This window comes from Coenobita brevimanus, chromosome 54 (genome assembly GCF_032717465.1).
Source record: "Coenobita brevimanus isolate Jiangsu-jjx chromosome 54, ASM3271746v2, whole genome shotgun sequence".
Classification (NCBI taxonomy): Eukaryota; Metazoa; Arthropoda; class Malacostraca; order Decapoda; family Coenobitidae; genus Coenobita; species Coenobita brevimanus.
In genome coordinates, this window is record NC_137007.1 from 30,183,276 (window position 1) to 30,209,224 (window position 25,949).

At 41.4% G+C, this 25,949-nt stretch overlaps 1 protein-coding gene across 1 annotated transcript in view; it reads left to right on the forward strand.

Moving 5' to 3' along the window:
- The window catches only part of LOC145400941 (WD repeat-containing protein 43), a 74,820-nt gene that overhangs the window by 17,018 nt on the left and 31,853 nt on the right, over positions 1 to 25,949 (forward strand). The window contains exons 7-8 of the mRNA XM_080273306.1: positions 11,026 to 11,181; positions 20,923 to 21,081. Of these exons, the coding sequence (XP_080129432.1) occupies positions 11,026 to 11,181; positions 20,923 to 21,081 (315 nt within the window). The remainder of the gene's footprint in view (positions 1 to 11,025; positions 11,182 to 20,922; positions 21,082 to 25,949) is intronic.

The following is a 25,949-nucleotide window of genomic DNA, read 5'->3' on the forward strand; positions in this document are numbered from 1 at the left end:
TTCTGGAAGCTGGTCTGAGGTGGGCGAGGGGGGAGAGATGACAGTATTTGTGTATGGTATCGTGTGCTGGGTGTTGTTTTGATGTTCCTTGGTGTGGGTGGATGTGCTGCCATGTACTGTAGTGGATGTTGTGGGTTTGTGGAGGCTGCAGCAAGAAACTGGGTGCGTCTCATGTCTAGGTGATCCTTGACTTTGAGGACTTTGGTATCTTGGTGTAGGTGGTCTGTGGGTGTAGTAGCTGTGCAGCCTGTGATTATTTTTAGCATCTTGTTCTGTATGGTCTGTAGAGTGTTGTAGTGTGTTTTGGTGAGGTTAGAAGCCCGAGCAGGGCTTGCATAATTCATCACTGAACGTATGTATTGTTTGTATACTGTGTTGGTGGTTTCTTTGTTGTGTCCGAATGTTGTATGGTTAAGTGACCTCAAAGCATTGAGTCATGGTGTTATTTTATTTTTAATGTTTGTGATGTGTTGTTTAAATGACATTGATGTATGTTACACCAAGGATTTTGGGTGTGTGTGTATGTGGTAGGGGAGTGTTGTTTATGGTGAGGTGTGGGATGTGTCTGTGTTCTGCTGTCCAGTTTGTGAGAAGAGTCACTATAGATTTGGCTGGGGCTATTTTGAGCCTGTTTGTGGTGAACCATTCGTGTAGTGTGTTGAGGTAAGATTGAATGATGTGTGCAGCTGTGTTTGGGTTTTGGTGTGTACATGTAAGTGTTATATCATCTGCATAGGAAGCTATGTGTATCTGTGGTGGGTGGGGTGTGGGTACGTCGTGCATGTATAGGTTAAAGAGCGTAGGGGACAAAACAGATCCTTGGGGGACGCTGTTCGTGAAGTTTCTGATGTTAGAAGACTGACCGGCAAATGTTACGTGTGCACATCTGCCTGCTAAGTAGTTTGCCAGCCATCTTTTGTGTTATTGTGCATGTTTGTGTTGAGTATTTTGTTTGTGGCGGGGGATGACATCAAAAGCTTTGCTAATGTCTAGTGTGACTAGGAGTGTTCTTTGTGGTGGCCTAGCTGAATTTATGCCATCGAAAACTCTCTGTGTAAGGTCTGTAAGGAGGGTGTTTGTGGAGTGTAGTGGCCTAAAGCCATGTTGTGACTGGGCTAGGGGAATGTGAGGTGTGACTAGTTGTAGTACCAGTCGTTCAGTGACTTTAGAGGGGGTGCAGAGGAGTGTGATGGGGCGATGTGAGGAGGGTAACGTGGGGTCTTTGTTAGATTTAGGGATAGTGATGATATTGCCATGGAAGGGGGGTTGATGGGTTAGGTTTAGTTAAACTGGACAGTCCCTTCCACCATTATGCTGAGGAATGAAAATACTAGAGCTGTCACAGCCATACAGCTAAAAACAATGGGGAAACTGATTTAACAAGCAACATTTATTTATGGGTAATACATTACAGTATCAGTGGTTCATGGGCTACGCAATTACGGGTAAATGTCATTTTCAGAAAGGCGTCAAGAATGAAAGAATTTCAAGAATTAGCGAGGGGGCTTGGAACGCAACCCTCGCTAATTTGATGGGGGTGGTTACTGTACTGTATGATACTGTGCAGTATTGTAATCAATACAGTACTATACCTGAATCTGAAAAAATATAGAAATTAGTGAACATACAGAAGTGTAATGAAACATTAGGCCTACAAGTCACACATAACACTTCCTGGACTGCCGAGAAGATTCTGGACATCTGCAGAACAATAAAAGATTTTCATAAACGGGACTCTTTCTCAAAACTGCCGAAATGTTGGATCTACCGAATAATAGGACTTTTACTGTATATATATATATATTTATATATATATATATATATATATATACATACAGTATATATATATATATATATATACATACAGTATATATATATATATATTTATATATATACCGGTATATCGGTGTTTTTTAAAGTGTGGTCCGCAGACCCCCAAGGGTCCTTGGAACGTTCCAAGGGGTCCGCAGGCTAATTTGAGTATCAGATAAAACATATACAGTAATCCCTCCACCATTCAATGTAATAGAGCCAAAGGCATGTCCGGAAAATGGGTCCCTGGCTCCTGGACTGGTACTTAACCCTTTAAACGCGGTCGTGAACAGTCGACCCCCCCTCGAGTGGCGGGGTTGTATCGCGGTCTGAGTGCCTGTAGGAAAATATTAGCCAAAAATCAGAGATTAACCCTAGAACATTATATTTGGTATGGCAGATAGTACTTACATTCAGCTTTCTCCAGAGACAGGTGTTGAGCCTTCGTGGACTACCCAAGGACTTGTGGAGACTTGCAAAGTTGGGTAACCAAATCTTCACTTTCACACCTCCAGCAACCCGGTTTCCCCTCGGTGAGAAAAAGACGCAGAGAGAAGAGAAAAAAGAAAAACAAAGAGATGGAAACACTGATAGAGACACATAAAAATATGAAAGGAGCAAGACAGGGGGATACTGAGAACGAGAAGAGAGACAATAAATGAAAGATGGGAACAGGAGACCACAGCCTCATTCTGTCACAGTAAACTTTATACTACAACGTAAAGGTAGTTTGGAATCCGTATTTGTACAATAAGCACTGAAAATAAGGCTAAAATCAACGGAGCGTACGGCCGACATGCAGCGCGGCGGCGGTCTTCCCGTCACTCAACACACATTTCCATTTTCACAGCTAAAAACATGTATACTACATTATTTTCAATCATATTACTTCCCAAAAGATCACCGTGGCGTGCTTTTTATTCTGCCTTACGCCCGTCACTTTATTCTCGTTCCTGTCGACCGCTTGCACTGACTCGGAAGAGCTAGAACTCACCATAATGTCACTTTGAAAGCCTGCGGTAAACTGACGCTAAACAGGGGCAAACCGTGCGAAAAAAAGCTAGTGTTACAACTGGGGAAACAAGCGTTTCCTATTAGCATAAACTGCTTGTGAGAGGAGAGTGCAGATTTACAGTTCTGAGCAGTCAGAGCACTGCCATGTATCACAGCCAGGCTGGCCGGGCCGTGGTGGTGGGGGGGAGGGGGGAAAAAAACGCGATACTTGGCAACAACGGAGGTCAGTAGTACAAAGGTAAAGTATGCTAATTGTAGCTAAAGGGTGGTGGTACTGATAGACAATACCAGCTGGAGCCTGCTTGCCCGCGGTTATTCAAAATTTACTAGAATCACAAACGCGACGCTCCGCCATTATGTCCTTTTCGCCGAGCGTCGCAAACGCGACGATCCGCGTTTAACCCTTTAAGTCTGGGTCGGGTCTTAAAGGGTTAAGGACCCTAACCCAGCCTAACTTTGAAAGCCACCTAAATAACTCTCTACCGGCCACGCATAGCACCTACAGTGCTCGTCAAAATTATCGAGTGCCTACCGCCGGGCGCGCAATACTTATGGCCAAAAAGGAATCACCCATTTCTGGGGGTAAAAATTGAGCCACAAGTTTGCGGCGCTAGCATGACGTCACGGTACCCTGAGGCCTTCCGACGCGCTGGTTGGTTCCCGCCTCAGTTGCCCACAGGCTGCCTGAGAGAGAGGAACTCCGCCGCGTCTCCCTCTCTTATTGCGCCATTTTTTACCGAGTGTCCCGCAGTGTTTTGGCTTTCACCACTTTGTTATGGCACCTACCCGTGAACTATCGAGTGAAATCATATCCCAGATCATTTCTCTAAAGGAGGCAGGCCACCAGACAAAGGAAATTAGTGAATTGGTTGGTGTGGCACGATCGACAGCGCGTCGTTGGCGCACGCAGTTTCGAGTGGAAAACAGTGGTGAAGTTCTCACAAAGAAACCGCAGTCTGGTAGGCTTAGGAAAACTTCCCCAAGGTCTGTTAATGTTTTAAAACGTGCAGTGGAGTTTAATCCTCATGTGAGTGCAAGGAAAATAAAGGAGAGCAACCCGTAAGTGTCTGGTGAGGTGTCTGTGAGAACATTGTCTCGTAGGGTCCATGAACTTGGTTACACAAGTCACAGGCCTGTGAAGAAGCCTCTTCTCACAAAAAACAAGCAACTTCGTAGGCTTGCCTTTCCTAATAAATATCTTAATTGGGGTGAGGAGCAATGGTTGTCAGTGTTGTGGTCTGATGAGGCAACGTTTAGTGTCACCTGTAACAGAGGAGCACGTGTGTACCGACGCAAAGGTAGTGGCCCACTTGACCCACGGTATGCAGAAAGCACAGTTAAACATCCTGATTCACTCATGGTATGGGCTTGTTTTTCTGATCAAGGTTTGGGGAAGCTTGTTGTGCTTCCCAAGAACATCAGAGTGAATCAGGATGTTTACCTGGAGCTTCTGTGTGATCATTTACCAGACTCCTTCGAGCTAACAGGTGTACGAGTGTTTCAGCAGGACGGTGCACCTGCTCACAAGGCCAAATCGGTCACCAATTGGCTTCGTGACTGCGAGGTATCAATCATGAAAGACTGGCCAGGAAATAGCCCAGACCTCAACCCGATAGAAAACATCTGGTACCTCGCAAAGATGACTCTCCAAGGGAAGGACGTGAGCTCTCTGCCTAAGCTGGAAGCCACCATTCGTGACTCCTGGGAGAAAATACCCCTCCAGCACCTCAGAAGCCTCGCCCTTTCACTTCCAAGACGTCTCAGGCCCGTGAAGAAGCATAAAGGATACCCTATGAAGCACTAAAGGTAAATAAAATGCATTATTTATATGTTTTTTCAATGTTGAAAGGTTTGTTTCGTAGGAGGGATGCAGGGCGCTCGATACTTCTGACGAGTACTGTATTTAAACCTATTGAAGACCCTATTCACACCAATAATGGTCATAAAGCATGAAATAAATGGAAAGGAATCAGAGAATGATGAATTAGAAGTGGTTATGGAAAACAGCAGTGTACAGGGTACTTACAGCACGTCTGTGGCCGCCTTCTCTAAGGCTTTGGCAGTGGTGAAAAGTGCTCTTGAAGCACGAACAGAAATCCAGTGTTGTGCTGCACTGACAGTAATTCTTTGCACTGTGAGTTACACTTGTGTAACGCTGCACGTTCTGTTCGTCATTGCACCACGCCAGTTTGCACACCACAGTTAATCCTTTGCACTCTAAATTCTAATTTCTTAACACTGCACAACGCTGTAAATTCCCGTGTGGACTAGTGGCGAGGTATTGCAGTTTATTCACTGTTTATTCACAAAAACAAGCACGGGTGGCATCCATTGCAATAAGCATCCACTCATGGTAGCAGTTAGGCAGTAACTGGTGGAAGGGGCAGCAGGGTTGCAAGATCAAACTCAGCCATTACCAAACTCCTCAATTTTCATTACCAAATTTAACTTTTCATTGCCAAACTCATAAAGCAGGCATTTATTCTTCACTAATTATATATAATAATAATCACTCTCCTTATAATTAACAGCATGTTGATTATTTTCATGCTATGTAGGCTAGCAGATTAATCAGAGAGAGCAGACAATTCACCATTTCCATCCTGTGTATCCTCATTCATGTGAAAAATCCATTTGGTAATGCAGTATTCGGATGCATTACCAAACGAATTTTTCATTACCAATTGGCCAACATTTGGTAATGAAAAATACCAAATGGCAACCCTGACAGGGGAGGGGGGAGGAGGGAGGAAGGAAGGGGTGAAGGGGCCGTGGTGTAAACAGCTGTTCGGTGCCGCGCAGCATTTTCAAATTATGGATGGGAAAAATTTGGATTTTTTTTTTTTTTTTCTCGGTTCCAAAGGTCCATGCCCACAATGTCCAGTAAGTGGGGAGTCCGGATAGTGGGCGTCCGGATAGTACAGGGATTCTTGTAATAGTATATGGAAACAATTTAACGACTTTGTAGAATGCAGTGATTTGTGATTTGGCAACTCTGTACTGGCTGCTGCCTGGCCGTGGGCCTGCCGCATGCGATATTATAGCCTACAAATACCTTTAAACTGAAGAGGTAGGGTAGGAGGGAAATCTACTCATAATTAAGGGTCCGCCACATGATTAGTTTTAATAAAAGGGGTCTGATGCACGAGAAAGTTTAAGAACCACTGCGGTACATATATGCAGTCAATCCTCGTAAATCGCATGTTCATAAATCACAGATTCGTAAATCATGGTTAGGTGGCTGTCAGACTGCCGGCAACCTTAAATCAGTGTTGTCACGAAAATCGCGGATCTAGGCACCCAAGTGAGCCTTTTCCGAGGAGAACCGTAAACTGTGGCATTCAAACTGAAAATCGCGACCCAACAACCAATCACCATGCATCCCTGGTGGCATATGTGCATACTAATGCTGCCATGTTGTTGTTGTTCTTGTCCCGCTAGTCTGCACACTACAGACCATCGCCGTGGAGTACGATAGTTACCTGCCTTTTTTGTGCAACTTCTCCCCGCCTCCTACCTGCCATTGGCCCCTCCCGACTCCCCAATGAAGTGCTCTAAGCAGTATGGCGTCAAGAAGCTGCCGCAGTTGTCATACAGTCAACATTTGGAGCTCATTTGTCGTGTTGAGAGGAGAGAGAAGTTTTCAAAGCTGGCGAAAGAGTTTGGGAAGATCAAGTGCTGAGAGGTTCTAAGTTCTTCCCAACACCACCCCACTCCATTCACTTAAGCAATTTCGTCATAGGATTAAGGTGAGATCCCTTAATACATGCACTGAATATTCCTAAATTTGTATGTTAGTGTTTGATGGTGCCTAGATAGGTGTAGGTAGGATGCTGTGGGGGTGAGTGGGCCAAATTCCAGACCCAAATTAATTTTTCACATAAGAGTTATTATTCATAAATCACGGAATTCATAAATAACGGCAGTGGTCCAGACCCAAATTGCCGCGATTTATGAGAATTGAGTGTAATATATATATATATATATATATATATACAGTAAACCCTCATTATACGATGGGGTTCCGTTCCTGAAAACCTCATCGTATGCAATCCATTGTATAGTGAACCTGTTATAACATGTAGTCAATGGGGATACGTTCCCAGACCTGCCTAAACTCGCACATTCACACACCTTAACACTCACATACATGAAATATCCATATGTTTAAACATGTAAAGTAACACATTAATAATGAATAAAGAGGGGAAAAACATGAAAATAACAGTATACAGTAGTTCATACTATTACTTAAGTAAATAGGATTGTTGATGTCCCCTCCGAGGCTAAGGGACAGTTAGGGCCTCACAGCCCTCACTCATCACTGGCAGAACTGGCTGACTGGGCAGGGCTGGCTGGCTGCACGGGGCTGGCTGATGAGTCTGGACTGGCGGATGAGACTGGGCTAGCTGGCTGGGTGGGGCTGGCTGATGGGGCTGGACCAGTCGATAAGACTGGGCTAGCTAGCTGGGCAGGGCTAGCTAATGAGGCTGGACCGGTGGACAAGTGTGTGTGGTCTAATGCCGACAGTGTGAGGACATTTTTGTTGTGTTTGCACATTCGCTGTTCACTGAGCCACGGATGATCCATCGTTGTTGCAAATCGTTCCCATTGTATAGTGGGCATAGGGTACTAAAATTTTGACATTGTATAAGCAAAATATCGAACAATGAGGCATTGTATAATGAGGGTTTACTGTATGTATATATATATATATATATATATATATATATATATGAGAGAGAGGAAGTCAGTGAATGTACAGCGAGGTTGGGTGGTGAGGAATTGGAAAATGTGAGTACGTTTAAGTACTTGGGTAGTGTGATGAGTAAGGATGGAGGTTTGGAGGGTGAAGTGCTTGAAAGGGTACAGCAGGGAAGAAAGGTTGCTGGTTCTTTGAAAGCAGTGATAAGAAACAGGGAAGTGAGCATGGAAGTGAAAAAGTTACTACATGACAGTATTGTGATACCAACTCTAACGTACAGAAGTGAAGCTTGGACATTGTTGGAAGGACACAAGTCAAGAGTGAGAGCAGTGGAAATGAGTTATTTAAGAGGAGCCTGTGGAGTAACGTGGAGAGACAGGCTGACGAATGAGGATATAAAGGAGCGTTGTGGTGTTGATGTGGATGTGATAGGAAGCGTTATGAGGAACACACTGAGGTGGTTTGGCCATGTGGAGAGGATGGAGGGTGAAAGACTGACGAAGAGAGTGTATGTGAGTGAGGTGGAGGGGGGAAGAGGGAGAGGGAGGCCGAGGATGAGATGGAGGGATGGGGTGGAGAGGTATATGAGAGAGGGGGGTGTGAGTTGGGAGCAGGGCAGTGAAATGGCGGGGGACAGGGCGACTTGGAGGCGATTTGTTTGTGGCCACCCCAAACGGGATTGAGGCGTCTGGCAATAGATAGATAGATAGATAGATAGATAGATAGATAGATAGATAGATATATATATATATATTTATATATATATATATGTATATATATAAATATATATACACTCAACCCCCTGCTATCGCGCCTAATTGGTCACAGGAAACGCGCATGATAGCTGAACTGAACAATCAATGGGAAAATTTTTAATTGGTTTTTCGGTGGCCCATTTTTCTAACTTTTAACCACTTTATCCCTACGATTTCCTGCCAATCTCTCCTCTAACATGAAATAAAGCATTATTATATTAATAATAACAGTATAATGAATAAATAAACAACACAATAGGCCATCAAACTTTTATAAGGATTACGGCTTGAGTGGTTTGATGGGTTCCGAGGCTTGGGAGTGGCTTAGTTGCCGCCAGATCTCTTTGGCTGTCTCCATTTCTTTAGTGTCCACAGCTAAAGGGGATATCACATGGTACCTTATATCAGGAATGGCTGAGGAACGCTTGTGTGGAACAAAACTTGGACGCTATCACACACGTTCCTCATACTGTCGTCAGAGCCCCGTCTCAGTTGTAAACACGTGATTACTTTATCGACATCACAGTTTTTTCGGCATAAGAAATATTAACTCTTTATAAGGGTTTCAGAACGATTGATAATTATTCTAAAATACAATATTAATAAGTATTCAGCGTTAGGCTAAATTTCAATGCTGTAGTATGATATATTCTTTCGAGCCGAATGAGTCTTGGTCACTGTTTTGCCCGTCGTGTCCTCGGCAGGAATCCGTTCAGATGCATTCTAAATGCCCGTGCTATAATCGAGAATTTTACCACGTTACCGTTTCAATTAACCATTGTATCCTCTGCAAACCTCGTATGAAGTGCCGTGTGAATAAGTTTCGCTTAGCCTGTCTTCAAACTCGACGTGTGATAGCGGTCTTGGGGTGCGTGATAGCATGTATGGTTGTTCATTTGATGTGTGCGTGATAGCAGATAAGCGTGATAGCTGAACGCGTGATAGCGGGGGGTTGAGTGTATATATATACAGTATATATATATATATATATATATATATATATATATATAAATAATATATATATATATATATATATATATATATATAAATATATATATATATGTATATATATATATATATATATATATATATATATATATATATTATATATAAATTATATATATATATATATATATATATATATATATAGATATATATACCGGTATATATGTATATACACTCAAACCTCAATTTAAGAGACTAAATGGGGAATCAGCTTGTCCCTTACTTGAAAATGTCCATTGTTTTACCACATATAAAGACAATCTTATTATGAAATGCAATGATTGGTTCACTTATTTATATGATTATGAATATTATTTTATGGGTACTGTATAAAGAAACATATTAATGTGTATAACCTAGACATTACCTGTCATTTTTTAATGGTCTTGCCTGTTTGTCAGGTAGAATATGGAGTCCCTTAAATCGAGGTCCCTTAAATCAAGGTTTGAGTGTATTTATGAATATGTATGTACAGTCTTACTAGAGGAGTGAAATACTGTATAGTGTTCATTTATCCTCTCAGCACAAGAAACCTTTCCTAAATTGTGTTATTGTTGATCAACCTCAGTTTAAAGATTGTTTTAAGGCAGCAAGAATACCGGTATACTAATCAAAGATGTTAATAAAGCTAGGAGGTTAATTACTTAAATAAGTAGATGTAAGCTGTTAATTAGTTATTTTCATCTAATTGTTAATACAGTGACACCTTCAATATCTAAAGTAATAGAGCCAAAGGCATGTCCGGATATGGGCAAATGGTCCCCCCCCCCCCAGACCAAACCTAACTTTGAAAGTCATTGTAATAGGCCAGTACAGTGTATTGTACAACACGTTCTACCCTGTCTGGTCAAACAGACTCATCAACCATAGTTAAGCAATTACGATGGCCAAGCAGACCCATAAACCACAGGCAAGCAATCACCAGCAAAGGGCCATACTCTGCAGTGACATTAAGATTATGAAAACATCGATAACACAAGAAAATAGCAATGGGCATGCAAAACGTGATGGTAAAATAGAATAAAATCATGGTACAGTACAGTATGCTAGACTAAAATCAATGTGAACACTACGACACTTAGAAGGGCACCTGCTTGCTCCTTGGCTCTGGCTGGTGAAGCTGCAGTACAGTACTGTGGCTGGTAATGCTACTGCACTGCACAGTAAATCCTGTGTGTTCTAGTGGCATACAAACCCTGTTTGTTCTAGTGACATACATAGATTGAGGAGCCTAGTCACAGTCACAGGAAAGGAATAGCAATACCTGAAGCAGGTAGGTCCACCACGTACTCCACCATGTTTGTCCGAGAGAGAGCCGTACGGAGCGTCTGATAAACATAGTAACAGAGCATGAACTGAGGCAGAGGCAGGCACATTCTGGTGGATGCTGGGTGAACTATGGGCTGGGCCTGACAGTGTGGCACCTCCGTACGTTTCCCCACCAGGGCAGGTCGTGCGACTGATATTTTTAACATCCAGATGGTTTTGTTTTATCTGGATATTAGACAGCAATATCCAAAAATTTATTTAATAGAGCCAGAGGATGACATCCAGATATTGGAGTGGTTATTGTATACTGTGTGTACCCTACAGTGGAAAAGAGTCGAATGGAAGGTAAGAGTGAGTAGGGAAGACAGGAGTTGAATTGGAATGGTAGGGTAAGTTACATAGATGAGTAGACACAAGCTCATGACTTGTTATAATCATGTAATTGTTAATGCATATACCCTACAGAGTGTAAAAGAATTGAATGGAAAGCAAGAGTTAGTTCGGAGTGTTGCCACAAGTGTGTCCAAGACAGAGACTGCATTGACTCAGACCCTCACTCCAAATGTGGCAACTGATGCTGTAGTGCTGGGACCTGCCAACATTGACCTCAGCTTATCAGTGGTTAGTTACTTTTATTATTGGTAGTATTAGTATTAGTATTTTGTAGTAGGTGGGGGTGCTTACCATCCACTCACATGATTTAGTGCAGCTCTCTGGTGGCTGCCCTTATATCTCTTCCTTCCTTCTTTCCTCTTCTTTCTGTCTACAGATGACTCTACAGTGAATGACAAGCCAAATGGTTTCCTTTACGCCAGGAAACCATTTACTATGGTGTGTGGTAACCATATAACCAGGTGGTGCCTGGTAGTATAATGGGTAATTAAAGCACTCCAACCGGATTGAGCCTTTGTCGGTTAATATCCAAGGGGTAGTTGGGGTTTATTGCTCACGTAATGTCTCTCAGGGATGAGTGAGGCTGGTCACTCTCATGTGAAGTGTCAGGAGCAACCTGCCTGTCCACTGGCTCCTATGAACACAGGATTAGATTGTGTATGTATGTATTTATGTATTACCACTTACTCAGTGTAGAGTGATGCCATATGAGCTCTGCACTGAGTGACAAGCCAAATGGTTTCCTGTATCCAGGAAGCCATTTACTACGCTGGGTGGTAACCATATAACCGGGGTTGCTGGCAGGGTCAAGTGTCCCCCAGATTCCCTTATCCAAAATCACTTAATCATGGCAGTCGTTTCAGAGAGCTTCGGAAGGCCCAATACCTGCCCAGGGCCCCAACCAAATGGACAGATTTGCATGGCCATGTGAAGTGTGAGAGGTGTGAGTGAGGAGAGCAAGAGGGTGGAAGTGGTGAATGTGTTCAAGGGTGCGAGATATGCTGTGATGGCATTGTGTGAAACAAAGATGAAAGGATTTGAAGTGGAGGAGTGGGAAGGTGTGAAATGTGTAAGATTGGGAATGAATAGGTGAGGAAGATAAAAGGAAAGAGTTGCTTTGTTGATGAATGAGGTGTGGCAGAGTGGATTGAGAGACTACAAATGTGTCAACTTTAGGTGTATGTAGCCTATGTCAAGGTAAAGTTTGAGACAGTGAAAGTGGCAGTGATTGTAGCGTATGCACCGTGTGAGGACAGGAGTGAGAGAGAGAGAGAGAGAAAGATTCTGGGATGAGCTGGATGAAGTAGTGGGAGAAGTGCCCAGGAGCTATAACGTGATCGTAAAGGGGGATATGAACGGAAGAGTAGGCACTGGTCCTGAGGATGATGTAATGAGTTGTTATGGAGTACCAGGAGAAAATGATAATGGGAAGCAACTAAAGGATATGTGTCAGGAGAGGAGGTTGTGCATATGTAGCTCGTATTTCAAACACAAAGATGCACATAAATATACCTGGTATAGAGGAAACATGGATTGTGTTGAAAGAAGCCTGATTGATTACATGTTCGTAGAGAGGTCGACAATGGGAATGGTTGCTGATACGAGGGCCGTGAGAGGATGACGTGGAAGTCTGTCAGATCATATGATTGTGGTATGCAAGATCAAACAGAGGAGTGAGGTGGATCAGGAGAGAGAGGAGCAGTCAGAGAGAAAGACTGAAAGTTGATAAGCTGAGGATCAAAGAAATGGCTGATGATTACAGGACCAAAGTAGAAGAGGAGTTAGAATCAGTGAACTGGAATGAAATGGATCTGGACAGCCTGTGGATTGCATATAGGGATTGCTTAGTTAGGAATTCTAAAGTGGTGTGTGGTGTGACAAGAGTAACAACAAAGAAGAAAGGTACGGCATGGTGGGATGAGGAGGTTAAGAGAGCAGTGGAGGAAAAGAGGAAGAAGTGGCTAAAGTGCTTACAGGATAGGGGTTCAGTTGAAATAAGAACTGAGTATATTGAGAGCAATAAGCACATAAAGAGACTAGTGAAGAGAAAAAAAGAGGTAAATGATGATCTAGGAAGAAAAAAGAATGCGAACTACTCAGAAAATAGGAAGTTGTTCTGGAAAGATGTGCGGAAATGTAGAAATGAAAGTGGAAAGAAATGTGATGGTGTGAAGGATGCAGGTGGTAGATTGTTAATCCATGGAGATGAAATAAAAACCAGATGGAAAGAATATTTTGAAAGCCTGATGAATGGGAATGGAGAGGGCAGAGCTGCTGTAATGATTGGTTTTTGGGGTGTGCAGAGAAGGAATGCAGTGCTAGGAGACGTGACACTCGCACAGGTGAAGGGTGCTGTGAAGTGGCTGAAAAATGGGAAAGCAGCTGGGGTTCATATGGTGTATGCAGAGATGCTTAACCCCTACACCGCGGGCTTGTTTACCAATGACTTGCGTGTGCCGCGGGGTTATTTGGGCTCCGACAGACTCTCAAAAAATATTTGCCAAAAATCAGTTATTAGTCCTAGAATAATAAAATTACATATGCTTATGGCACATACCTTCAGCTTTCTCCTGGAATGATTGTTGAGCCTTCGTCGGTTACCGTAGGACTTGTGGAGACCTCTGAAGTAGGGTAACGAAGTCTCCACTTTACACTTCCCGACAACCCGTAATATGATTACCACAGCCAGATACAAACATTATAAACACTATTCTACAATTTTCAAGTAGTTTGGGATCCATACTCAAAAAAAAAAAAAAACACTGTGAAAGCAATGGAAATTACGAGCGCGTCTGATCGTCGCACTGGCACTAGTTCGCTTTTGTTACTCTGTCATTTATTATTCATAAAACCCCTCACACTTTATATTTCTATTACTATATAACACTTATATATATCTACAGTCTTTATCCATAAGTTTCCTTCAGTAGTATTAGTTTATTGTCACTGTAGGGATTCAATTTCTTTCAGTAAAATACGTAGCATTCACTTTCTCGTCCTGTATACTGGCAATGAGAGTGAATGTCACTTTCATCTTCACTCTCATAACTCATAGCATTCAGACATGCTAGAGTGAAACTTTCACTTTCATTACTCCTAGGGTATATACTCGTATTCTTATAATACTACTCATTTACATTTCTATTTACGTTCTCTATTTTATTTACATTATTTACATTTCTATTTTATTTACACTGTGTTGTGCACTGTCATTTGAAATAACTTATAAAACTATTTTCCATTGTTCACGTATATTTACATTCATTACTTTCACTTGCTGTTTACACATTATTTACAATTCCACTTGCACTGTTTTACTCAATAGAAAGATCGTAGTCACTCTTTTATCAATTGTCAGCCCTTTACCTCTTTCCACACGAGGTTTAGTAGGGGGTAAAGGTCACAGAGCCATTTGCATGGGGGTGAAAAAAGGCCTTGAAGTCAGCAAGAAGAAACATACGTCCCCTCACTTCGGAAGATGAGAGTAAACTGATAACGCAGGGCTAGCCTGGAGGCCTGTTTAGGGGTTATTCAGAGTTACCAATATTACTTCTTGAAACAGCTAAGTGTAGCACTGATATGATTGGCAGGAAATCTAGACAATACATTATAAATTTGGTAGTTCCAGGTGAATGTAAATATCACTTAGGCTTCTCCCTTCCCTCCTTACATGTATATTTATTACGAAAATAGATTAGAGGCCTACTTAGGAGATATATAATCAGAGCTACCAATGTTAAATCTTGAAACAGCTTTGTGTAGCACTGATATGATTGGCAGGAAATCTAGACAATACATTATAAATTAGGTAGTTCCAGGTGAATGTAAATATCACTTAGGCTTCTCCCTTCCCTCCTTACATGTATATTTATTACGAAAATAGATTATACGGCATATTTCAAGGGGAAAAAAACAGCGAAAATTAGCGAACGAGTGCACGTGAGGTGTTGTCAGGTGATAATTAGCCAATTCCAGGTGTATGGCACTCTCACTTACCTTATTTCTTTCTTGTATATATTATTTGGTATAAGAATACAACATAGGGCTTATTTCAATGGATGAAATCAGTGAAAAATTCCAGGGAAGATTTACTTAGCGTAGCATGGCCGGGCAGGCGAGAGGATAGGGTAATGGAGGGGGGGTAGGGAGGGGAGTCAAGAACGGGGAGAAATGGCTAAATTGTCAACAATGGATGGGAGTACAGATGAGATTAGGAGTGCTGACTAGTGTTGGACATTGGCAGTACTGATAGATGATACAAGCCCCCACTTGGAAGCCCGGGTGAATTCAAAATAACACAGAATCACAAAAGCGACGCCCCGCGGTATGATCCCTTGCTCCCAAGCGTCACGAAAGTGACGCCCCGCGGTTAAGGGGTTAAGTGTAGTGGAGAGAGTGGAATGAAGTGCTTGTTAGAGATATATAAGAAGGCATGGATGAGTGAAACTGTGCCTGCAGAGTGGAAAAAATGCTGTGATTGTACCCCTGTACAAAAATATAGGTGAGCGAAGTGAGTGGAAGAATTATTGTGGCATAAGTCTATTGAGTGTGGTAGGGAAGGTATATGGAAGAATTATTATATAGAAAGTAAGAGAGATATCAGAAGTCATAGTGTGTAATGAGCAGGATGGCACTGGGAGTGGCAGAGGATGTGTGGATCAGATATTTGCAGTGAGACAGATAGCAGAGAAGGCTTGTGAGAAGGACCATAAGGTGTTTATGGCTTTCATGTTTCTGGAAAAAGCATACGACAAAGTAGACAGAGAGGGATTGTGGAAAGTTTTGCACATGTACGGTGTAGATGGTAAGCTGCTAGGTGCTGTCAAGAGTTTTTATGGTTGTAGCAAAGCATGTGTAAGGGTTAATGGGCATCTAAGTGAATAGATCATGATTGGTGTAGGCGTGCGACAAGGTGTCCCTGTGGTTGTTCAGTGTATATATGGATGGGATGATGAGAGAAGTAAAAACATGAGCAATGGAGAGAGGGATGGTGTTGGTAATGAATGGTATGGGTGGAATATCTCAACTTTGTTGTATGCTGATGATGCAGTACTGCTTGCAAGCACTGGACAAGAACTTGGTAGGCTAGTGCAGAGTTTTGCTGATGTCTGTGAGCATCAGGCCTTGAGAGTAAATGTAGAAAAAAGTAAAGTGATGGCTTTTGAGTGAGAAGTTGACTCCCAGTGTAATGTTACAGTGAATGGAGAGAGACTAGAATTGGTGAGAGAGTTCAAACACCTGGTTACAGTGATAGAAAAGAGAGGAAAATGTGCAAAAGAAGTTGAAAGTCGAGTGACACAGGGAAGAAAAGTAGCTGGTGCAATGAAGGCCTTAATAAGAAAAGGCTTGAGTGTTGCAGCTGCATGAGGCTTACATGAGGACGTATTAGTGCCAACTTTAACATATGGATGTGAGACTGTGGTGTGGCATGAAAATGAAAAGTCAAGAGTGAGAGCAGTGGAGATAGACTGCTGTGGAATGTATGTGGAGTACAGAGGGAGGATAGGATACGAAATAATGTGATTCGTGAAATGTGTGGAGTGAGGAAGTCGGTGGACACCAGAATCGAAGAGAGTGTACTGAGATGGTATGGTCATATGGAGAGAATGGATAACAAGAGAGTGGTGAAAAAGGTATATCTGAGTGAATTTGAAGGAGGGAGCGGTGAGGTAGGCCAAGGAGAAGGTAGAGAGATATGGTGGATGAGTGTGTGAGGAAGAGAGGTTTGGAAGTCGGTGAGGCTAGGGAACTGACAAGAGATCAAGCTGGCTGGATGAATGTTGTGAGGAGAAGTGCATGATCAGGGATTTGGCACCCCTTTTTAACGTGGCAGCATCCGAATTGACTCAATCGGATACTTTTATGTGAAGCTATGGATTGTGGTGAATGTTTTGGGCGTATCCGATAGAGCCAGGATTCCAGGGTTTGAATGATGAGTGAATGGAAGCATGGCCCATTGGATTGGGGAAATTTGGGCTGTCTGGACATTGCTACTCCTCACCCTGCCGTAGGGTGGGAAAGGAGGTCCAGATGGTGATGATGATGTTGGTGATAATGAACTAGTATTGCAGGTTGAGGGAACCTGATGAATCAGCTTTGTATGTGCTGTTTCTTGTAGAATAGAGAACATATATTAGGAGTACTGTATTGTGTGCACACACACACACACACATTTTATATATATATATATAATAAAACCTCTACAATTCGGCATCCTTGAAGTCGGAAACCTCTACAACTCAGGAAGGCTCCGAAATATTCATTTAAAAAATCAAAATTCAATAATTCCCAAAAATGCACACGTGAGAGGAAGAGAGTTGGCAAAAATGCCCCCAACTCGGTTAGATGCCAAGTTGTACAGTAATGTTTAAGTATTTAGTGCTTAGTTCTCCAGTATAGTACAAGTGATAAAATACATTACAGTAATGGCCTTTATAGTGTTAATTGTGCTTTACATAGTGTACAGTGACAAGTACAGTACAGTAAAGGTGTGCCCAAAACTGATCTTGAGCCCCCCCAACACCTCCAAAAACTACCAAAAGTCCTCCTCCATGCCTGGAATACACCCTACAACTGCATGGAATCATGGTAAGGCAGCTTTTACAGTTTATTGTAAAACTTTTATTTTCTTTCCATTTTTTTCCATTTTTGATGAGATGCAGTTTGGGTTTATGCCAGGTAGGGGGACCACTGATGCTATATTCATTGTTCGACAGCTTCAGGAAAAATATATTGGTAGGAGAAGGGATCTTTATTTTGTTTTTGTTGATTTGGAAAAGGCCTTTGACAGAGTCCCTAGAGAGGTGGTGGGGTGGGCAATGAGAATGCTTGGCTTGGAGGAGTGGCTGGTTAGGGTGGTTATGGCTATGTATGTGGGTGCTCACACTCAGGTAAGAGTGAATGGAGATTTGAGTGATGAGTTTTCCGTGAATGTTGGTGTGCATAAGGGGTCAGTCTCGAGTCCCATGTTGTTTATCATGGTACTTGAAGCCCTTTCATGTGACTTTAGAAACGGACTTCCATGGGAGTTGTTGTATGCTGATGATTAGGTGTTGATTGCAGAGAACGAAAGGGAGGCGGAGGAAAGGTTTAGGAAGTGGGGAGATTGTATGGGGCAGAAGGGTTTAAGGGTAAATGCAGATAAAACAAAAGCGATTATATCTAGGGTTGGTGGCGGTACTGTCAAAGACAAGGGAGGGTGGCCATGTGCAGTTTACCACAAGGGCGTGGGAAGTAATTCCATCTTGTGCGGTGTTTGTGATAAATGGGTGCATAAGAGATGTAGTGGTATCAGAGGTAGACTGCGAGATGATGCTAATTTTATGTGTACGGCGTGTCAGGGTGAGCAGGTGGAGATAGTCAGACGTGAAAGGACTGAACTTGCTGGTGAATCTCTTGAGTGTGTGGAAGAGTTTTGTTATTTGGGAGACATGTTGTGTGCTGGAGGTGGGGCTGGAGCTAGCTCTGTGGCTAGGGTGAGAAGTGGTTGGAAGAAGTTCAGGGAGCTCTTGTCTCTCCTGATATTGAGAGAACTCTCCCTACATGCTAAGGGGTCTTTGTATGCAGCATGTGTTAAGAGTGTAATGCTGTATGGTAGTGAGACCTGGGCAGTGAAGGAGGAAGATATTCACTGGCTCAGACGTACAGAAATGACAATGATTAGGTGGCTGTGCAGTGCGTCCCTGTGTCCAAGGCCTGGAGGGGCTGGGTTTACGATGGAAGAGTTGGGAGGTAGGATGGGACTGGAGTGTATTGTTTTTGTGATGAGGAGAGTTAGATTGAGATGGTTTGGACATGTGGAGAGGATGGGGGATGAAAATTGGGTGAGGAAGGTGAGAAGTGTTAATATTCGGGGTGGGGTTATGTGGGGTAGACCGAGAAAGACTTGGGACGAGGTCATTAAGTGTGACCTCAGGGTTAAGGGACTGAACAGGGAGGCTGCAATGGATCGTACAGCATGGAGAGCCACCATTAGGTGACCAAGGCCGACACATGCAAGCATGTTGGAGCCTTTAAAAACGAAAACGTTTCCCTTTTATTTTGTGTGTGTGCTGGGGGGAACTTAAAGTTCATCCCTACAACTCAGCAAATAGGCTAACTCGGCAAGGCTTGCACATGTATTATGTCGAGTTGCAGAGGTTTTACTGTATATATATATATATATATATATACACATATGTATGTATGTATGTGTACACTGTGACGGGGGTTCCGCCGGCATGGATCATGGGTCCAGGGCGAGATGGGGCTCGAGCCTGTGCTAGAGGGTACAGGGCATTGCGGTTCTCAGGCTGCCGCTTCCGCCCAATAGAGAGGGGCCCAAACCTGGGAGTAGCGCCCCAGGAGGCTGCCCTATCAGTCGGTGTATAATGGCAGGATAGTTACAGTGCCTAGGTGCGCTTGGAGGGTGTCCCTGCAGCTGTCCTGGCAGGGTGCCCCGAGGCCACTACCACAGCCACTGGTAAGCTGGTGGGCTAAGGGTCCCAGATCCATTGCCTGGACCTGGGACTGTGCAGTGAGTGGGGCCTGTGGTATATCTGTCCCCTTTTATTAATACTGACTATGACAAAACACAAGAAAAAGTTTCAAAGGAAGGCTGAGGACAGTAAATCACCCAGGGGGATGATGGTGGATTCATGGAAAGTGGAAAGTTTGAGGGGAAGAGTGGGGGAAGTTGTTGAGGCATTCAGTAGGAGGTGGTTGGATGTGGTGTGTTTGCAGGAAGTCCGGTACAGGGGTGGATCAGCCAGAAAGATTGTTGGGAAGGACTGTTACTATAAGTTGTTTTGGCTTGCGCGGGCTGATTACACTCGGTTCAAAGACTACACACACGACCAGAGCCACTCCAACACTACAGTTACACTTGCAAGCACTTCTCATCCTACATACAGTCTCTACTAGACAGCCTAAGCCACTTGGTAGAGATACATTGGCTATATCATCCCGACTTCGGTCGGGATAGGCCGGTCTTGCAGTGGATGCTCAAATGGCGGATGATGATGATGATGATGATGATCTATATATATATATATATATATATATATATATATATATATATATATATATATATATATATATATATATATATATATATATATATATATATAATAGGGCTGAGTGCAAGAAGGGCCTATGTTAAAAATTGCTCATATGGAGATAAGGGTACCAGGGAACTTGTAAAATAAAGGTCTTCAGTGCTACAAAGGCCAATGTCACCAGAGTCTTGGGGAGGATGCTATAACACAACTAGAAGACAGACCACGGAAACTTGCGCCTAAAAAGCTGAAGGACCTGATTGATCTTCCTCTGATTTCTGCTGAAAGTAGACATTTCTACAGGAGCTTACAGGCAGCAGATGGTGTATGTGATGATTATTTAGATAATGACACCAGAGTGTAATTTCTCATTAGTCTTTAAATACTGAAAAATTCTTGTCTTAAAATTTTTTCAATTCAGGAATGATTTTTATGAACAAAAAATATATAATTCTCAAATTTTTGTTTATAAACAATGGAAATATTAACAAAAATAAGGAAATTACACTTAGGTAAATTTAATATTCAGTTAAAAACATGTAACAGTAATTTTATTTTAAAAATGAATGTGCTAATCATTACCGAATAAGAAAAAAATGTCATAGGAAAATACTCTTTACATATATATATATATATATTTTCCACAGTGCAAAGCAGCTTTTAGTTACTGAAAAAGGCATTATGTGATTGCCACTTGGCTAAACAGCAATGAAAACATTACTTTTATGGCTATTCTTCTTTACTGAATTTTAGTAAAGTCAGCAAACTTTTAAATGCATTTTTCTCAAAACCTCATCTTTTGACATTGGCCCTTCTTGCACTCAGTCCTATTATATGTGTGTGTGTGTGTGTGTGTGTGTGTGTGTGTGTATGTATGTAAGTATGTATGAGTATGAGTACTTGTAGTGAACATGTAATAAACTCTCTTTTACAGAGGAAGAAAAATAGAAAAAGAAAGCGAGAAGAAGTGGATGGCGAGGAAACATTACCAATGGAGGCGAGACTTAACGCCCTGGCCGTCGACCAGACCACCTCCACCACGGATGAGGAAAAGTGGATAAGAGGTTCCAATCAAGTGCACAGACTCCTTCAGGTAAGGGGGTTTGAGCTTATGAAGTTTCACACAACCACAACTAAGTATTCAAGATGTGAAAGTGGACCAGTTGTGTCAAATGAAAAATCAGCTACATTGTGCTGTAGGATGAAGATGATTTAGTCAAGAAATGAAAGAGTTCTTATTTTTTTTCTCATAATTTATTTTGCACACTGGTTTAATTGTTGTTTATTAGTCAGTCATTGTATAAGCCAGGGATGTGTTACACTGTATCAGCTGTTTTATATATGGTTGTTTCTGTAAATTTGAGGAAACTGGCTGAACATCTTTGCTGGTAACAATGGAACTTCAGTGTCAGGTACATTTTCTGATATTTACTGTGGAGTTAATAGGATAATAGTTGTCAAATAGACCACTCTTAACTCCTCAAGTCCTGTTGATGTCCATTTGAGTTTGTGTTTGCTTCTACCTGATGATTTTATCCAGCTAAAAATAGGCCTCAAGTTTTGAAGACATTTATTGAGACTATATCTAACCCCTCCAGTTCAGAAAGTCTCTCATCAGCTGAATATACAGTAAAACCTCAATATAACGGACTTCAGTAGACCGGAATTCGCTTTTATCGGACTCGAGGAGCTACCGAACTACATTCCTATACTGTATATCGGAAAAAGTCCGATAAAGTCAGAAGCAGTCCAGACTGCCTGACCACTTCAGCTATGTTGACTATAATAAGGTAAATAAAAGATATTTTTATCAGTGTACAGTACAGTATTATTATTTATACTATACCATTGGATTAATGTAGTGAAGTTATAACACAGTACAGTACCACAATGGTAGTCAAATTAACGCCTAGGCGCCGGGCATGGGTAGACCTATGCACGTCCCAGAACTGGGTTATTTTTAGGATAATCGATTTTCCCCAAAATATACAGTATGTGTGTGTGTGTATATATATATATATGTGTGTGTATGTATATATATATATGTGTATACAGGTAACTCGCACGGAACACGTGGGTTTCGTTCCTACCGTGCCGTGTTAGGTGCGAAATCGCGTATATTTAAACTACTCCATATTTTGCTCCCTAGACCCCCCAAATGTGTTGTTTTGCTGTTAACTGTCACTGGTAATCACTAGAAAGCACTTTAAGTGGTTAGAAGGTTTATTTAATGTTATAACTCACAAATACAGTACAGGTAACTCGCACGGAACACGATCTCACGGAACGCGCTCGCAATTATACACGGTAAGGGCTGGGATACATATAAGACAACGTAAGATTAAAGAACCATTATGAAAACTACAAATTAACGCAGGAGAGGCCTTTGAAAGATCAAATCCTCGAACGTCACCGCAGCGCGCGGTTTGTTTTGATTACGTGACGATCTAGGCGGGAAATTATTCAGTGAGTGAGACATTCCCGAGTACAGTAGCACAGTATTTGTAAGTTAAATATTTACAGTACTGTACTGTTCTGGTAAGTTTATGTGCAACTTAAAGTACTATTAAATAACGTTAAAGCAAGAAATAAAGTCTTATAACCAGTTTACCTGATTGGCGTCAGAATATTGCCTTTTTTATTTGTTCGTTTTTTCCACAGTGCTGTTCAGTATTTGTAAGTTAAATATTTACTGTTCTCGTATGTACTGTACTTGTAAGCACTTAAATAAAGTTAGATCATTAAATAAAGCCTTGTAACCAGATAACCCGAATTATATGATTACCTATGATCGGCGTCGGAATATTGCCTTTTTTGTTTGTTCGTTAAACTCTTACTGTACTGCTTTTCTACAGTACTGTATTTGTAAGTTAAATATTTACTGTTCTGGTATGTACTTGTAAGCAATTAAAGCATTAAATAAAGCCTTGTAACCAGTTAACCTGATTTATATGATTACCCATGATCGGCGTCGGAATATTGCCTTTTGTTTGTTTGTTCGTTAAAGACTTATAATAAGAGAAAAATACATTTTTGTCTTGGTATCTTTACCTATTTGCTCAGGTTTGCTGTAATGGCTTGCAACTTGTAGAAAACTGTGAAAACTTTCGGGAAGTGAACGAAAATCTGGGACATGACCTTGACTTCACCGTCTCATGTATGATGTATCATCTGTCAGTTCACCACCGGCTATCGTGATGAGTGGATGTCCGAATTTTTCGCTCGTGGCCATGCCTAACCACACATAGTAACACCCATTATCTCGACCCAGACAGAAAATACAACCTTTTTCCTCCCTTGCAAAACACAAACAACCACCCTGTTTACGAGACAGCAATATATATTGCGAAAATAACAAGGTAAAATGATAAAGATGAACGTAAAATGATTGAGAAAGATGAACATGTTATGACGGAAGAAATACGTTTTCCCTGTCTGTAAACGTATATATTTCTGCTTTGTATCTGTATTCGTAATAATTAGACTTATTGTTAGTTCTGAAACTGCATTACGATTCTATTTTTAGCCATTCTCGTGGTGTGGGAGCTGGAAGTTGTGACACAACTTCCTTATTGCTAATCGGACTGACCCTCCACTTTATTCTCCCGTGGCAGAGTCTAGCCTTGGAGGACGTGCAGTTTTCTCATTTAGGACTGAAAATTCAACTCTTTCGCTCCCTTTTCCAAGCATGGGCACAACGATAACGTAAAAAATAACTCGAAACTACCATAAACATATATCAAAAAGGTGAAAATGTATTCATAACATTTTTTTTTTTCCAGCCATTCCTAACAGATAATGTACTGAAATCATTCGATATCACAGTACTGCATTTCTAAGTTAAATATGTACTGTTCTGGTATGTACTTGTAAGTTAAAGCACTAGTACCAGTTAACCTAATTTATTACCTATGGTCGGCGTCGGAATGTTTCCTTGTGTTTACGTACAGTATTTGTGTGTTGAAGTTTTGCTCTGGAGTACTGTATTTGTGAGTTATAACATTAAATAAACCTTCTAACCACTTAAAGTGCTTTCTAGTGACAGATAACAGCAAAACAACACATTTGGGGGGTCTAGGGAGCAAAATACGGAGTAGTTTAAATATACGCGATTTCGCACCTAACACGGCACGGTAGGAACGAAACCCTCGTGTTCCGTGCGAGTTACCTGTACTCCACAGCAAAACTTCAACACACAAATACTGTACGTAAACACAAGGAAACATTCCGACGCCGATCATAGGTAATCATATAAATCAGGTTAACTGGTACCAGTGCTTTAACTTACAAGCACATACCAGAACAGTACATATTTAATTTAGAAATGCAGTGCTGTGATATTGAATGATTTCAGTACATAATCTGTTAGGAATGGCTGGAAAAAAAAAAAATGTTATGAATACATTTTCACCTTTTTGATATATGTTTATGGTAGTTTCGAGTTATTTTTTACGTTATCGTTGTGCCCTTGCTTGGAAAAGGGAGCAAAAGAGTTGAATTTTCAGCCCTAAATGAGAAAACTGCACGTCCTCCAAGGCTAGACTCTGCCACGGGAGAATAAAGTGGAGGGTCAGTCCGATTAGCAATAAGGAAGTTGTGTCACAACTTCCAGCTCCCACACCACGAGTATGGCTAAAAATAGAATCATAATGCAGTTTCAGAACTAACAATAAGTCTAATTATTACGAATACAGATACAAAGCAGAAATAAATACGTTTACAGACGGGGAAAACGTACTTCTTCCGTCATAACATGCTCATCTTTCTCTATCATTTTACCTTGTTATTTTCGCAATGTATATTGCTGTCTCGTAAACAGGGTGGTTGTTTGTGTTTTGCAAGGGAGGAAAAAGATTGTATTTTCTGTCTGGGTTGAGATAATGGGTGTAACCATGTGTGGTTAGGCATGGCCACGAGCGAAAAAATCGTACATCCACTCATCACGATATCAGTTGTTGAACTGACAGATGACACACGAGAGGGTGAAGTCAAGGTCAGTCTCATGTCCCAGATTTTCGTTCACTTCCCGAAAGTTTTCACAGTTTTCTACAATTTGCATTGCATCAAATGATCTAAACCATTACAGCAAACCTGAGCAAATAGGTAAAGATACCAAGACAAAAATGTATTTTTCTCTTATTATAAGTCTTTAATGAACAAACTAAAAAGGCAATATTCCGACGCCGATTATGGGTAATCAAATAAATCAGGTTAACTGGTTACAAGGCTTTATTCAATGCTTTAATTGCTTACAAGTACATACCAGAACAGTAAATATTTAACTTACAAATACAGTACTGTAGAAAAGCAGTACAGTAAGAGTTTAACGAACAAACAAAAAAGGCAATATTCCGACGCCGATCATGGGTAATCATATAATTCGGGTTAACTGGTTACAAGGCTTTATTTAATGATTTAACTTTATTTAAGTGCTTACAAGTACAGTACATACGAGAACAGTAAATATTTAACTTACAAATACTGTACAGTACTGTGGAAAAAACGAACAAATAAAAAAGGCAATATTCTGACGCCTATCAGGTAAACTGGTTATAAGACTTTATTTCTTGCTTTAACATTATTTAATAGTACTTTAAGTTGCACATAAACTTACCAGAACAGTACAGTACTCTAAATATTTAACTTACAAATACTGTGCTACTGTACTCGGGAATGTCTCACTCACTGAATAATTTCCCGCCTATATCGTCACATAATCAAAACAAACCGTGCGCTGCGGTGACGTTCGAGGATTTGATCTTTCAAAGGCCTCTCCTGCGTTAATTTGTAGTTTTCATGATGGTTTTTTTAATCTTACGTTGTCTTATATGTATCCCAGCCCTTACCGTGTATAATTGCGAGCGGTGACGTTCGAGGATTTGATCTTTCAAAGGCCTCTCCTGCGTTAATTTGTAGTTTTCATGATGTTTTTTTTAATCTTACGTTGTCTTATATGTATCC